This window comes from Schistocerca americana, chromosome 3, assembly GCF_021461395.2.
Source record: "Schistocerca americana isolate TAMUIC-IGC-003095 chromosome 3, iqSchAmer2.1, whole genome shotgun sequence".
Lineage (NCBI taxonomy): Eukaryota > Metazoa > Arthropoda > Insecta > Orthoptera > Acrididae > Schistocerca > Schistocerca americana.
Genome location: NC_060121.1, coordinates 276446603 through 276464007, shown reverse-complemented (window position 1 = coordinate 276464007; position 17405 = coordinate 276446603). Strand labels below are relative to the sequence as shown.

The following is a 17405-nucleotide window of genomic DNA, read 5'->3' as shown; positions in this document are numbered from 1 at the left end:
AGAAATGTTCAGTTACTGAAGCGGCCATTTACCATCCATAATCAGTCACTTCACAGGTCCTAAAACCACACTACCAGCTCTCCAACATACGACTTACCTATAAGATCAGTCCACATAGTGTGGATGTACAACACAAAATGCTGCTCGACTCAGAATTACCACAATTTACTGCTCGCTCACTGTTATAAGACTTCATTTTGTCCACCAGAACTGACAAGGAAGACAAACTATAAAAATTGGAAAAGCATTTAAAATATGTATAAGCTACAATCATAACGCATTTGTCAAAATATGGAAAATGGACCATAATTTATAATATACACAAGTTACAATCGTAACATACATGTCAAACGAAAGGTCTTTCTCTCCTGGCTTGCCCTCAGACCCTGCACAGTATCCTAAGTGTATGTAGAATTCAGTAAAATACGAAATTAGCACACATATGCCTACGATAAATGACGAAGAAATTTTTGTTAAAACACGATATAAAATAAAGGTTGCCTGTTTAGCAGAAGCGTCTCTTCATGCTCTGTTCGTTAGTCGGATGAAATATTACATTCAAATTACCTTTACAGCAGATGATTTTGTTTCGTCACAGCTCTACATGCTATTATAAAATTTTTAGGGCCGGCATTTGGTTGACAAGTAAGTAATTACGCAATACATTGGACAAAATATCAGACATATATTACAAATACATCCTAGATTGAGAAACAGTTGGTTGTTCACCTCGTATTAGGTGACAACCACGTAATCTCATGACGTAGACATCTCGTATCATTCGCTCAGAAAAAGAAACAAAACCAAGTTGGCAGTATTTTGCCCATTATAAACGACTGCAGCCATTCAAAGTCGCCTGGTACGAGCAGAACAAAATTTGTTTCAAAACTGTATGAAACCATCACTTGCACCTTTTACGGTAGAGAACAATGCCAATGTAATGACCGAAATTTCATCAGGAGGGATAATAAGCGATAGGTGTCTAGCTAAGTTCACGATTAAATTTTGATACACGATATTTTGAGGAGTGACTGATGTCATTATAACGTTCTGTGAACTAAGGCCTAATGTTCTATTGCTGCCTATTATCCAATCCGTCTGGTGTCAAGGTCCTAGATGTCGCCCTCAAGTGCTGCAAGTGAACGTGTGCCTGTAGTCTAAACTTTGTGACAACAGATCTAGTCATTATCTCAATGCGTTACGAGGGAAGTTCTTCTGTGTTTTGCCCACATCAACCGGGTGTATGAGAGAGGACCCGGTTGGCTTCTTGGGTTCTATAGGTAAAGACCTGCCGAGCGGGATTAGCCGAGTGGTCAAAGGAGCTGCAGTCTTGGACTGTGCGGCTGGTCCCGGCGGAGGTTCGAGTCCTCCCTCGGGCATGGTTGTGTGTGTTTGTCCTTCGGATAATTTACGTTAAGCAGTGTGAAAGCTTAGGGACTGATGACCTTAGCAGTTAAGTCCCATAAGATTTCACACACATTTGAACATTTTCAACATTTGGTAAAGACCTAAAATTGGGCGCCTGCCCATATTGCGGCAGTACTGTTGTACCACTCATATAGTCATCTTGTGGTTCCAGGACTGAAGATCTAATTATTGTCTCTGTACTCTATGCAACTGTAAGGTTGTCTGAGTTGTGGTGATGCTTGAGCTGCAACTAGACTGTGATGTTTAGATTGGTTGCAGCCCAGACAACGAGCAGATGTTAAACTATCGCTTATAGCACCTCAAAAAGGAGACAGTGTCAGTTGTTGAAATGCTGTGCACACAAACAGAATTAGTAGCCAGGCATAACATACGACAGCACATCATTTAAGAGGATGAATACTACATATAACCGTTTTTTCTACACGTTATTTTTGCATATTTTGTTTTGTTATTCAGCTGCATCTACACGACTTTAAAAGATCAGTAATCATGACAGTTATACGAAACAAAGGAAAGTAGAAAGTTTTCGGTCTGATACTGAGCTGGTGTTAATATCAGTCACGTTCAATTTTAATCTTTGTTTAGGTTGGGTTATGACGTAAGTCAAGTGCCATCTTCTACCATGAATTTTCAGTCCGCAGCAGAGTGTTCTCTCCTCTGAGACTTGATAAAAATTTAAGGAATGAGATTTTCACTCTGCATCGGAGTGTGCGCTGATATGAAACTTCCTGGCAGATTAAAACTGTGTGCCGGACCGAGACTCGTCGTGCTTGGGTAGCTCAGTTGGCAGAGCACTTGCCCGCGAAAGGCAAAGGTCCCGAGTTCGAGTCTCGGTCCGGCACACAGTTATAATCTGCCAAGAAGTTTCACATCAGCGCACACTCCGTTGCAGAGTGAAAATCTCATTTTGAAAACATTCCCCAGGCTGTGGCTAGGCCGTGTCTCCGCAATATCCTTTCTTTCAGGAGTGCTAGTTCTGCAAGTTTCGCAGAAGAGCTTCTGTAAAGTTTGGGAGGTAGGAGACGAGGTACTGGCAGAAGTAAGGCTGCGAGGACGGGGCGTGACTCGTGCTTGGGTAGCTCAGTTGGTAGAGCACTTGCCCGCGAAAGGCAAAGGTCCCGAGTTCAAGTCTCGGTCCGGCACACAGTTTTAATCTGCCAGTTTGATAAAAATTGTTTGCCACACGACGTCTAGAATCCGGAACGTTTGCCTGTGCTGTCCAGGCAGGCATCACGCGCGCAGAGCTTTACTTCCGCCATTACCACATCTCCTACCTTCCAAACTTCACAAAAGTTCTCATGTGTACGGTGCCGTTAGTTAATCTAAGTACCCTACCCCAAAATACTGTATCTTATGTAGACATTAAGAAGGCGTATAATCAAAGTTTCCCGTATATCATTAATTTTATTCAGCGAATATAAAAATGATCTATTCATTCCGAAAATAAAAATCCCTCCAAATTAACATATATCTACCCTACTGGCCATTCAAATTGCTACACCAAGGAGAAATGCAGATGATAAACGGGTATTCATTGGACAAATATTTTATACTACAACTGACATGTGATTACATTTTCACGCAATTTGGGTGCATAGATCTTGAGAAATCAGTACCTAGAACAACCACCTCTGGCCGTAATAACGGCCTTGATACGCCTGGGCATTGAGTCAAATAGAGCTTGGAGGGCGTGTACAGGTACAGCTGCCCATGCAGCTTCAACACGATACCACAGCTCATCAAGAGTAGTGACTGGCATATTGTGACATGCCAATTGCTCGGCCACCATAGACCAGACGTTTTCAATTGGTGAGAGATCTGGAGAATGTGCCGGCCAGGGCAGCAATCGAACATTTTCTGTATCCAGAAAGGCCCGTACAGGACCTGCAACATGAGGTCGTGCATTATCCTGCTGAAACGTAGGGTTTCGCAGGGATCGAATGAAGGGTAGAGCAACGGGTCGTAACACATCTGAAATGTAACGTCCACTGTTCAAAGTGCCGTCAATGCGAAGAAGAGGTGAGTGAGACGTGTAACCAATGGCACCCCATACCATCAAGCCGGGTGATACGCCAGTACGGTGATGACGAATACACACTTCCAATGTGCGTTCACCACGATGTCGCCAAACACGGATGCGACCATCATGATGCTGTAAACAGAACGTGGATTCATCCGAAAAAAATGACGTTTTGCCATTCGTGCACCCAAATTCGTCGTTTTGTACACCCTTGCAGGCGCTCCTGCCTGTGATGCAGCGTCGAGGGTAACCGCAGCCATAGTCTCCGAGCTGATAGTCCATGTTGCTGCAAACGTCGTCGTACTGTTCGTGCAAATGGTTGTTGTCTTGCAAACGTCCCCATCTTTTGACTCATGGATCGAGAAGGGGCTGCACGATCCGTTACAGCCATGCGGATAAGATGCCTGTCATCTCGACTGCTAGTGATACGAGGCCGTTGGGATCCAGCACGGCGTTCCGTATTACTCTCCTGAACCCACCGATTCCATATTCTGCTAATAGTCAATGGATCTCGACCAACGCGAGCAGCAATGTCGCGATAAGATAAACCGCAATCGCGATAGGCTACAATCCGATCTTTATCAAAGTCGGAAACGTTATGGTACGCATTTCTCCTCCTTACACGAGGCATCACAACAACTTTTCACCAGGAAACGCCGGTCAACTGCTGTTTGTGTATGAGAAATCGTTTGGAAACTTTCCTCATGTCAGTACGTTGTAGGTGTCGCCACCGGCGCCAACCTTGTGTGAATGCTCTGAAAAGCTAATCATTTTGCATATCACAGCATCTTCTGCCTGTCGGTTAAATTCGCGTCTGTAGCACGTCATCTTCGTGGTGTAGCAATTTTAATGGCCAGTAGTGTATATGTTCTTCAGAACAGAAAATCATTACTCACAAAATATCAAGCTAAGAAGTTTTTAACATCCGTGTAACAGTGCAGTTCACAGATACTGGCCAATATCTTTAACAGTGCTTATCTTGTAAAAACTCAGGAAGAAATCTACAATGTCTCAAATACATTAAAACAGTTTCCTCAAATGTAATTATAGTAGACACAAGTTTTAAAACAAGAATCATTCACTGAGGTCACAAAAGTCATGGGATACCTGCTAATATCGTGTCAGACCTCGTTTGGCTGGCGTAGTACGGTAAATCGACGTGGCACGGGCTCAACAAGTCGCTGGAAGTCCCTTGCAAAAACATTGATCCACGCTGCCTCTATAGCAGTCAAAAATAGCGAAATTGTTGCCAACGCAGGATTTTTTACACGAACTGACCTCTCGACTATGTCCCATAAACGTTCGATGGGATTCATATCGGACGATCTGGCTGGCCAGATCATTCGCTCGAACTGTCCAAAATGTTCTTCAAACCAGTCGCGAACGGTTCTGATCCGGTAACATGGCACAACGTTACATATAAAAATTCCGTCGTTGTTTGAGAACATGAACTCCAGCAATGGCAGCAAAAGGTCTACAAGTAGCCGAACATAACCATTTCCAGCCAGTGATCGGTCCAGTCTTGTTGGACCAGACGACCCATTCCATTCTATGTAAACGCAGCCCACGCTATTACGGAGCCATAACCAGATTTGCACAGTGCCTTGCTGACAACTTGGGTCCACGGCTTCGTGGGGTCTGTGCCACACACGAGCTCTACCATCAGCTCTTACCAACCGAAATCGGAACTCATCAGACCACGCCACACTCTTCCTATCGTGTAGACTCTAACCGATATGGTCCCGAGCCCAGGAGAGGTGCAACAGCCGTTGTGCTGTACGCAAAGGCACACGCGTTGGTCGTCTGTTGCCACAGCCCATTAACGCCAAATTTCATTGCACTGTCCTAACGAATATGTTCGTCTTACGTCGCACATGATTACTGCAATCATTCACGCAGTGTTGCTTGTGTGTTAGAACTGATAACTCTACGCAAACACCGCTGCCCTCGATCACTAAGTAAATGCCGTCGGCCACTGCGTTGTTAGTGATGAGAAGTAATGCCTGAAATTTGGTATTATTGGCTCACTCTTTACACTGCGGATCTCGAAATGAAATGCGTGTACGTTACCTGAAACATACATACTTTAGACACAGGCTAACGGCGTTAGATCATATACATGCAATAACTATTAGTAGCGCATACTGCGTGACAGTAACTTTTAAATCTCGCCCAGGTACGTGACAAAATCTTTTAAGATGAGGCGCAATAGTTCAAACAGATCACAATGAAGTCCAGCAAGAAGTTCAACACTTCTCATCTCACCTTAGAAATATCTACAATGAAACCTCAGCCTTAACACAAGCAATTCGTTTACTTGATAAGCTTTAGGTCAGCCATGACAATACAAATCAGTGACCACAGTTTTACTTTGTGTCACAAACAGGAAACTAGGAAATCTACATCTACATCCATACTCCGCAAGGCACCTGATGGTGTGTGGCGGAGGGTACTTTGAGTATCTCTATCGGTTCTCCCTTCTATTCCATTCTCGTATTGTTCGTGGAAAGAAAGATTGTCGGTATGCCTCTGTGTGGGCTCTAATCTCTCTTATTTTATCCTCATGGTCTCTTCGCGAGTTGTATGTAGGCGGGAGCAATATACTGCTTGACTCCTCGGTGAAGGTATGTTCTCGAAACTTTAACAAAAGCCCGTACCGAGCTACTCAGCGTCTCTCTTGTAGTCTTGCACTGGAGTTTATCTATCATCTCCGTAACGCTTTCGCGATTACTAAATGATCCTGTAACGAAGCGCGCTACTCTCCGTTGGATCTTCTCTATCTCTTCTATCAACCCTATCTGTTACGGATCCCACACTGTTGAGCAGTATTCAAGCAGTGGGCGAACAAGCGTACTGTAACCTACTGGCCGGCCGCGGTGGTCTAGCGGTTCTAGGCGCGCAGTCCGTAACCGCGCGACTGCTACGGTCGCAGGTTCGAATCCTGCCTCGGGCATGGATGTGTGTAATGTTCTTAGGTTAGTTAGGTTTAAGTAGTTCTAAGTTCTAGGGGACTGATGACCACAGTAGTTAAGTCCCATAGTGCTCAGAGCCATTTGAACCATTTTGTAACCTACTTCTTTTGTTTTAAGATTGCATTTCCTTAGGATTCTTCCAATGAATCTCAGTCTGGCATCTGCTTTACCGACGATCAACTTTATATGATCGTTCCATTTTCAATCACTCCTAATGCCTACTCCCAGATAATTTATGGAATTAGCTGCTTCCAGTTGCTCCCCTGCTATATTGTAGCTAGATGATAAAGGATCTTTGTTTCTATGTATTCGTGAACTAGATAAGCGCCGCAATATTCATAACATGATCTCGGTCGAACCTTCGCAATCGTTGTGTATCTCAGAGCAAGCAGAAATAATTACTGTTCAGCGAAAGTATTACGGTGGCATTAATATTTAGACTAAGATGCGCAAGCAAAAGCGTATCCAGCAAAAAGTCAGTGATGTATAACGGCAACGTATCGTATAACAGCCTCCGATCTCAGATCCCAACATCATAACATCGCCCTTTTAAAAACAACTCGACAAGCATCACATGAGAGCGACCCCAGCGCAGCAATGCTTGTCGAATGTGGCTGTTATTTCCTTGTGAATGCACATATACGGTCAGGCTCAGCCGTACCCCGCAATATCTGTCTCGAAAGATTTGCTTCCGTCCAAGAAGCACTAGAACATCACTGCAATACCAGCAAATATTACCCACGACCCGGTTACCGCAGTGCAACTAAACGCGGTACTCTTAGACGGCACAGAAACCATGTGCTATTCCTCCAAGAACACCCTGCTCTCGACTGCGTTTCCGTCTGAGTGACTCGTAAAAACATCATTCTCTCTCCAGTCGGAACGTCACTTCATACTCTTCAGATAACATATCAAAGAGGTCACCTGACTTCGTAATATCTTTGACACAGCCGCTGTCGTTTGCAATAGCTCCAGCCATAGGCACGATACCTTGCGCAACTACCAGTCCTGAAAGTAAAGCTGTGAGAGGAGGTCATAAATGGCGCCTATGTAGCTCGATCGATGTAGGATTTTCACAAAAAGGGAAAAGTTTAGGTTTCGAGTCTCGATCCGGCACACAGTTATAAGCTTCCAGGAAGCTTCAAACATCATATTGGTCTGTGGATTGCTTCTTGCACGACTTACGCTTGGAAAAGGTCGATGAACTGCACAGTCTTAATGTTTTGTCTTTGTGGTGTTCTACAGTGTGCAGCTATAAGCTTGATGTCTTATTTCTGCAGAATGGGGTCTCTCCACAGCAGCTGAAGTACGTGACGGTGAACGTGACGAACAGAGGGATTTGTCGCACGTTCATCGTACGGGAAGGAATGCTGTGTGCTGGAGGGGAGAGGAACAAAGACTCCTGCCAGGTGAGTCTACTGTTCTTTTACAGATAATAGTCCCTTCGATTCACACGCGTTAATTCCTCATAGTAGTCAAGAAATGTTTCCCACTTCCGTCACTGAATATTCGAGTAGAGTATGGCTAATGTATTCCATCTTCAGCACACTTCCCACAGAAATACGCAAAGATTATTTATTATTTAATAATTTGTTTGTATTTAAAATCTCTCTTTCACATTACTACTATCAAAAGCTAGTATTGCTTTCTGTACATCGGTATCTAATGGAACTGCATCTACTGCTACAGCTAACATATTACTGTTTACCATACCACAGTGATTACTGCTGTTAATTACGACTGCAACCACTAACAAAACTAACTGTACTTACCACTACTATTGCACTATTACCTAGAATTACTATCCACTATATGTAATAGAAATACATTTCAAACAGTTTTTTGCGTTTTATATTCCACTTGCCAGTCCGTAAGTGCGTCCTGCCACTCTGTAACACCGACGTTTTATGTGAGTCATAATTTTCAGACGTTAGTAGGTAATGTTTTACCGGTGTACATTTAGTAACTATTTACGAACTATGTCTATGTACTTAATGCAATCTGAGAAAATGCTACTCTGACAGAAAAAAATCGCAACATCACGAAGGAGTTGTTCGACATAAACGAAAGTTGAAATGCGTGTTTCTACATATGAAAGATGTCTACGCAAATTTCATGCCAATCGCATCAGAGTAGCGCTAGTAGCGTCACTATGAGGGTGCAAATCAGGTTGGCTTTAAATACACGCTGTAACGGTCATGAGCGTTAGTTACCTTTGAGATTGGACGTGGTTAGCTGAATTTAATCAAGAACGCCTTTAAGGGAACAAAGCCGCCATTGTCAATACCTCAATGAGTTTGAACGAGGTCGTGTAATAGGGCTACGAAAAGCTGGATGTTGTTTCTGCAAATTGCACAAAGACTTGTCAAGAATGTAGCCACTGTACATGACTCTTGGTGGTGGTGGTCATGAGAATGCGCGGTCGCAAGAAGACAGGAAGCGTGGCACTATCGAGAGGGAGGGACATCTGCATCAGAAACTTGAGCCGCAGTTGCCTCCATAGTGACACAACGAACGGTTAGAGATCGGTTACCAGGAGTCATGTAGAGTGGATACATTCTTGCCAAGTCTTTCTGCAAATTGCAGAAATGACGTCCTGCTTTTCGTAGCCCTATTACACGAACTCGTTCAAACTCAGTGAGGTATTGACAATGGCGTCTTTGTCCACTTAAAGGCGTTCTTGATTAAAATCAGCTAACCACGTCCAATGTCAAAGCCGTAGGTGGATCAAAACAAAATGTCCAGACACTCTGTGACCAAAATGGTACTGAAACAGAGGATGACACACTAAAGGCCGAAATACTAAATGTCTTTTTCCAACATGTTTCACAGAGGAAGACTGCACAGTAGTTCCTTCTCTAGATTATCGCACAGATGACAAAATGGTAGACATCGAAATAGACGACAGAGGGATAGAGAAACAATTAAAATCGCTCAAAAGAGGAAAGGCCGCTGTATCTGATGGGATACCAGTTCGATTTTACACAGACTACGCGAAGGAACTTGCCACCCTTCCTGCAGCGGTGTGTCGTAGGTCTCTAGAAGAGCGTAGCGTTCCAAAGGATTGGAAAAGGGCACAGATCATCTCCGTTTTCAAGAAGGGACGTCGAACAGATGTGCACAACTATAGACCTATATCTCGTCGATCAGTTGTAGAATTTTGGAACACATATTATGTTCGAGTACAATGATTTTTCTGGACACTAGAAATCTACTTTGTAGGAATCAGTATGAGTTCCAGAAAGACGATCGTGTGAAACCCAGCTCGCGCTGTTCGTCCACGAGACTCAGAGGGCCATAGACACGGGTTCCCAGGTAGATGCCGTGTTTCTTGACTTTCGCAAGGCGTTCGATACAGTTCCCCACAGTCGTAAGAGCATATGGACTATCAGACCAATTGTGTGATTGGATTGAAGAGTTCCTAGATAACAGAGCGCATCATGTCATTCTCAATGGAGAGAAGTCTTCCGAAGTAAGAGTGATTTCAGGTGTGCCGCAGGGGAGTGTCGTAGGACCGTTGGTATTCACAATATACATAAATGACCTTGTGGATGACATCCGAAGTTCACTGAGGCTTTTTGCGGATGATGCTGTGGTACATCGAGAGGTTGTAACAATGGAAAATTGTACGGAAATGCAGGAGTATCTGCAACGAATTGGCGAATGATGCAGGGAATGGCAACTGAATCTCAATGTAGACAAGTGTAATGTGCTGCGAATACATAGAAAAAAAGATCCTTTATCATTTAGCTACATTATAGCAGGTCAGTAAATGGAAGCAGTTAATTCCGTGAATTATCTGGGAGTAGGTATTAGGAGTGATTTAAAATGAAATGATCATATAAAGTTGATCGTCGGTAACGCGGATGCCAGACTGAGATTCGTTGGAAGAATCCTAAGGAAATGCAATCCGAAAACAAAGGAAGTAGGTTACAGTACACTTGTTCGCCCACTGCTTGAATACTACTCACCAGTGTGGGATCCGTACCAGATAGGGTTGATAGAAGAGATAGAGAAGATCCAACGGAGAGCAGCACGCTTCGTTACAGGATCATTTAGCAATCGCGAAAGCGTTACGGAGATGATAGATAAACTCCAGCACAAGACTCTGCAGGAGAGACGCTCAGTAGCTCGGTACGGGCTTTTGTTGAAGTTTCGACAACATACCTTCACCGAGGAGTCAAGCAGTATATTGCTCCCTCATACTTATATCTCGCGAAGAGACCATGAGGATAAAACAGAGAGATTAGAGCCCACACAGAGGCATACCGACAATCTCTCTTTCCTCGAACGAGAATGGAATAGAAGGGAGAACCGATAGAGGTACTCAAAGTTCCCCCCGCCACACACCGTCAGGTGGCTTGCGGAGTATGGATGTAGATGTAGATGTAGATGTAGATGTAATCCTATGTACCTTAACTGTTACAGACCCACCTTGTGCTTGTAAATGTTTGCTTTTTGCCACCGTCTTACATAACTTGTTAAGGAGTGAGAGATCTATATACTTCAGCAGCTTAGTACAGTCAGCGTGGTACATATGGAAGTAAATGGTAAGCGTTCAGGTAATAGTAATGTGGCTGACACCTTGGAAAACCATGTATCGTGGTTTTGCAACTCATGAATTTTCGAAGTTTGTACTAATCCATTTTAACAGATCTTCCCAGGTTGAGAATATGTCAGGCACTGCCTCTGTCAGCAAATTGTATGATGTTAATGGAATTCTGTACGTGTTTTCTTCCCCACAGGTTTACATTTTTGATTTGCTTCTTATATAAGTTTACTCATTATTTCAGCCAAACTTTTCTTGTTGCCATATTGACTGATGCACGATGAATGACTATTTCTTTCCACAGGTACTTTAGGACTAGTACCCTATACAAACTTTCCTTTTACTCCTCATGTCATATTTGTTCCCATAGTTAGTGGAGCTCCGATTTTTCCCTTGTGTTTTTACTATGCAGAGACAGTTCGCCTAGATATTAGCATAAATATTTTTATGTTGATATAGAGATGTTTTTGAAATCATATGGAAAGTGTCTTGTCATAAAGCAACTATCTTTGCACACTTCTCTGAATGTATACAACAACTATTTTATAGCACTGTGTTACTCATGTTACTGAATGTGACATGCTTTGCTCTTGATAAATATTTTTTGCATGCCACCAGTATAACTTTGTATGCAATGATCCTGGTCATACTGCAACTATGTTTGCACATTACACTGGATGAAACGGGATGTTCCCATGCCATTTGTGTGTACTGTGACATATTGGAATTTATGTATATTATTTTCTTGCTGATATTGCTACCCCGATTATTTGCTTAGTTTTATGCCACTTCTTTAGTGTTAAGATGTGCTGTATTCCGATATTTTTTCTCTTTAAGGTCAATGATTCTTGTCACACAGCAATTAATTTTGCACATTACTCTGACATGTGGACTTTGTAAATACTTTGGAAAAACTGATTGTTTGCTTAGTTATAAACCATTTTGTTAGTCTTAAGAAGTACTGAATTCTGGTATATTTTGCTCTTTAAGGCAATATCTTTCACGTTTTTTTTCTTGATGTACCATATTTGCTTTTTTCACCATTGTATTTCATTGCATGGACATACCCTCTTGTTGTATATGAAGTGTTGTACTTTATTTGCACTTTGATACTGAAATATTTTGACAATTGGTCTGATAGTCCATATGCTCTTACTTTGTTCATTAAACGACTGTGGGGAACTGTATCTAACGCCTTGCGGAAGTCAAGGAACACGGCATCTACCTGTGAACCCGTATCTATGGCCCTCTGAGTCTCGTGGACGAATAGCGCGAGCTGGGTTTCACATGACCGTCTTTTTCGAAACCCATGCTGATTCCTACAGCGTAGATTTCTAGTCTCCAGAAAAGTCGTTATACTCGAACACAATACGTGTTCCAAAATTCTACAACTGATCGACGTTAGAGATATAGGTCTATAGTTCTGCACATCTGCTCGACGTCCCTTCTTGAAAACGGGGATGACCTGTGCCCTTTTCCAATCCTTTGGAACGCTACGCTCTTCTAGAGACCTACGGTACACCGCTACAAGAAGGGGGGCAAGTTCCTTCGCGTACTCTGTGTAAAATTGAACTGGTATCCCATCAGGTCCAGAGGCCTTTCCTCTTTTGAGCGATTTTAATTGTTTCTCTATCCCTCTGTCATCTATTTCGATATCTACCATTTTGTCATCTGTGCGACAACCTAGAGAAGGAACTACAGTGCAATCTTCCTCTGTGAAACAACTTTGGAAAAAGACATTTAGTATTTCGGCCTTTAGTGTGTCATCCTCTGTTTCAGTACCATTTTGGTCACAGAGTGTCTGGACATTTTGTTTTGATCCACCTACCGCTTTGACATAAGACCAAAATTTCTTAGGTTGGTTGGTTGGTTTGGGGAAGGAGACCAGACAGCGTGGTCATCGGTCTCATCGGATTAGGGAAGGATGGGGAAGGAAGTCGGCCGTGCCCTTTCAGAGGAACCATCCCGGCATTTGCCTGGAATGATTTAGGGAAATCACGGAAAACCTAAATCAGGATGGCCGGACGCGGGATTGAACCGTCGTCCTCCCGAATGCGAGTCCAGTGTCTAACCACTGCGCCACCTCGCTCGGTGAAAATTTCTTAGGATTTTCTGCCAAGTCAGTACATAGAACTTTACTTTCGAATTCATTGAACGCCTCTCGCATAGCCCTCCTCACACTACATTTCGCTTCGCGTAATTTTTGTTTGTCTGCAAGGCTTTGGCTATGTTTATGTTTGATGTGAAGTTCCCTTTGCTTCCGCAGCAGTTTTCTAACACGGTTGTTGTACCACGGTAGCTCTTTTCCATCTCTTACGATCTTGCTTGGCACATACTCATCTAACGCATTATGTACGAGAGTTTTGAACTTTGTCCACTGATCCTCAACACTATCTGTACTTGAGACAAAACTTTTGTGTTGAGCCAACAGGTACTCTGAAATCTGCTTTTTGTCACTTTTGCTAAACAGAAAAATCTTCCTACCCTTTTTAATATTCCTATTTACGGCTGAAATCATCGATGCCGTAACCGCTTTATGATCGCTGATTCCCTGTTCTGCGTTAACTTTTTCAAATAGTTCGGGTCTGTTTGTCACCAGAAGGTCTAATATGTTATCGCCACGAGTCGGTTCTCTGTTTAACTGCTCAAGGTAGTTTTCAGATAAAGCACTTAAAAAAATTTCACTGGATTCTTTGTCCCTGCCACCCGTTATGAACGTCTGAGTCTCCCAGTCTATATCCGGCAAATTAAAATCTCCACCCAGAACTATAACATGGTGGGGAAATCTACTCGAAATATTTTCCAAATTATCCACCAGGTGCCCAGCCACAACAGGTGCTGAGCCAGGGGGCCTATAGAGACATCCAATTACCATGTCTGAGCCTGCTTTAACCGTGACCTTCACCCAAATCATTTCACATTTCGGATCTCCGTCAATTTCCTTCGATACTATTGCACTTCTTATCGCTATAAACACGCCTCCCCCTTCACTGTCCAACCTGTCTCTGCGGTATACATTCCAATCTGAGTTTAGGATTTCATTATTATTTACATCTGGTTTCAGCCAACTTTCTGTCCCTAGTACTATATGGGCGTTGTGACCGTTTATTAATGAGAGCAGTTCTGGGATCTTTCTGTAGACGCTCCTGCAGTTTACTATTAGCACATTAATATTGTTATTCCCTGTTGCATTTTGCCTACTCCTACCTTGCTGCGTCTCAGGAGGCGTCTTGTCGGGCCTAGGGAGGGGATTCTCTAACCTAAAAAAACCCCATGTGCACTCCACACGTACTCCGCTACCCCTGTAGCCGCTTCCGGCGTGTAGTGCACGCCTGACCTATTCAGGGGGACCCTACATTTCTCCACCCGATAGCGGAGGTCGAGAAATTTGCACCCCAGATCTCCGCAGAATCGTCTGAGCCTCTGGTTCAAGCCTTCCACTCGGCTCCAAACCAGAAGACCGCGATCGGTTCTGGGAACGATACTACAAATAGTTAGCTCTGATTTCACCCCGCGAGCGAGGCTTTCCGCCTTCACCAATTCCGCCAACCGCCTGTACGAACTGAGGATGACCTCTGAACCCAGACGGCAGGAGTCATTGGTGCCGACATGAGCAACAATTTGCAGTCGGGTGCACCCAGTGCTCTCTATCGCCGCCGGCAGAGCCTCCTCCACATCTCGGATGAGACCCCCCGGCAAGCAGACAGAGTGAACACTGGCCTTCTTCCCCGACCTTTCCGCTATTTTCCTAAGGGGCTCCTTCACCCGCCGCCCGGTACACGCGAAGATGTCTCGACAGCAGGACAGTGGGTGAAGCATGTAAAAGCTGGGGTGTACCATGCGACGCACCAGACTCCCCACTGCCGCTACACTCCGAGGCAGCAGCCTGAAGACGGCTGACCGCGGCCATCAACACGCTCAGCTGTTCGCGAACAGTGGCCAGCTCCTCCTGCGTCCGTACACAGCAGTCACACATCCTATCCATCCTAAGGATTACAATGTGTTAGTGGTAAAAAAAAACAAAAAACAAAAAAAGACCTTCAAGACTAAGGTTCACCGTAAACATCAAAGAAAACATGAGCCTTACTCTATAATACAACTGACATTTGTAATAGGTAATAACCAAACTGTACTCCAGAATGTATCCCTAAATGTAAGACAAATAAAGCATAGCATGACCTACATACAGCATTCTTGAAAAGACAAAGCATGAGTATGGAAAATGATATGACACAAATTAGGTGTAGTAATATCATTTGTGCGAGTATATTGTCTGTAAAGCTGTGTATGTGTTTCTTATTTCATCAGTACACATGAGAAAATCATAGCTTCCACAAGAACAAATAGTCAAGATAATGCTGTAGATTATTACTAGGCAAGATAAAAATGTCATAGTATATAGTAGTAATTAGACCGGATATGTACATTACTGTAGTCTGTTGTGTATCTCTCATAGAGAAAAGAAAAAAAATTACTAAATATATCCACAGTTGCATAAAAAAACTCCAAAAAAGTGTGAACTGCATATTGTACAAAAGAAACTTTAGTTTAGTAACAAATAGCTGTAGAACAGTTACTATTGTCAACCTGCCACGACTGATCCAAACTCATCTTTTATACTTATAAATCAGAAATGTGATCATGTGAAAAAAAATCGACTTCAAGAAAAACGGGGTCCCTAAGCCCTAAACATTACCTCAATATTATTCATTGTCATCATTTCATCAGTAACTTCACATAATACGTCGTCATATATGTAAGCCACATAAATCATAATCATACATCTCATTACATGTCATCGCCAAATCACAAATATACAATAAACTTCGTAAAACAACTCATCTGAAATTACCAAAATAACATTCCCTGTTCTCTCGACATCAATTGTCTCCCAAACGAAAAACACTCCATAGCCATAAGTATAAAACATTCAATACTGTACGAAAAATACTTGCAATCACAATAGATCCTAAGAAAAGGAAATTGTAGATATGAGCCAATATTCCTTCTGACAGTAGACAAAAAATGTATGAAAGCAACAGGGTATGGATAGCATCAGATAAATGGTAAAAATTCTCCTGAATAACAGCATTGTAAATCGAAATATAAGTGCAAAACCAATGTTATGAGATTAAATAGACAAATAGACTGTAGTGATATCAGACCAGTAGTAATCCATATCACAGAGTCGTCATCTTTGTGCTCATACACTCCTGGAAATGTAAAAAAGAACACATTGACACCGGTGTGTCAGACCCACCATACTTGCTCATGACACTGCGAGAGGGCTGTACAAGCAATGATCACACGCACGGCACAGCGGACACACCAGGAACCGCGGTGTTGGCCGTCGAATGGCGCTAGCTGCGCAGCATTTGTGCACCGCCGCCGTCAGTGTCAGCCAGTTTGCCGTGGCATACGGAGCTCCATCGCAGTCTTTAACACTGGTAGCATGCCGCGACAGCGTGGACGTGAACCGTATGTGCAGTTGACGGACTTTGAGCGCGGGCGTATAGTGGGCATGCGGGAGGCCGGGTGGACGTACCGCCGAATTGCTCAACACGTGGGGCGTGAGGTCTCCACAGTACATCGATGTTGTCGCCAGTGGTCGGCGGAAGGTGCACGTGCCCGTCGACCTGGGACCGGACCGCAGCGACGCACGGATGCACGCCAAGACCGTAGGATCCTACGCAGTGCCGTAGGGGACCGCACCGCCACTTCCCAGCAAATTAGGGACACTGTTGCTCCTGGGGTATCGGCGAGGACCATTCGCAACCGTCTCCATGAAGCTGGGCTACGGTCCCGCACACCGTTAGGCCGTCTTCCGCTCACGCCCTAACATCGTGCAGCCCGCCTCCAGTGGTGTCGCGACAGGCGTGAATGGAGGGACGAATGGAGACGTGTCGTCTTCAGCGATGAGAGTCGCTTCTGCCTTGGTGCCAATGATGGTCGTATGCGTGTTTGGCTCCGTGCAGGTGAGCACCACAATCAGGACTGCATACGACCGAGGCACACAGGGCCAACACCCGGCATCATGGTGTGGGGAGCGATCTCCTACACTGGCCGTACACCACTGGTGATCGTCGAGGGGACACTGAATAGTGCACGGTACATCCAAACCGTCATCGAACCCATCGTTCTACCATTCCTAGACCGGCAAGGGAACTTGCTGTTCCAACAGGACAATGCACGTCCGCATGTATCCCGTGCCACCCAACGTGCTCTAGAAGGTGTAAGTCAACTACCCTGGCCAGCAAGATCTCCGGATCTGTCCCCCATTGAGCATGTTTGGGACTGGATGAAGCGTCGTCTCACGCGGTCTGCACGTCCAGCACGAACGCTGGTCCAACTGAGGCGCCAGGTGGAAATGGCATGGCTAGCCGTTCCACAGGACTACATCCAGCATCTCTGCGATCGTCTCCATGGGAGAATAGCA

General features: G+C 44.1%; 1 protein-coding gene across 1 annotated transcript in view; it reads left to right on the top strand.

Annotated features, from left to right (window-relative positions):
- The window catches only part of LOC124607268 (trypsin alpha-like), a 162027-nt gene that overhangs the window by 136456 nt on the left and 8166 nt on the right, over positions 1-17405 (top strand). The window contains exon 6 of the mRNA XM_047139547.1: positions 7701-7829. Within this exon, the coding sequence (XP_046995503.1) occupies positions 7701-7829 (129 nt within the window). The remainder of the gene's footprint in view (positions 1-7700; positions 7830-17405) is intronic.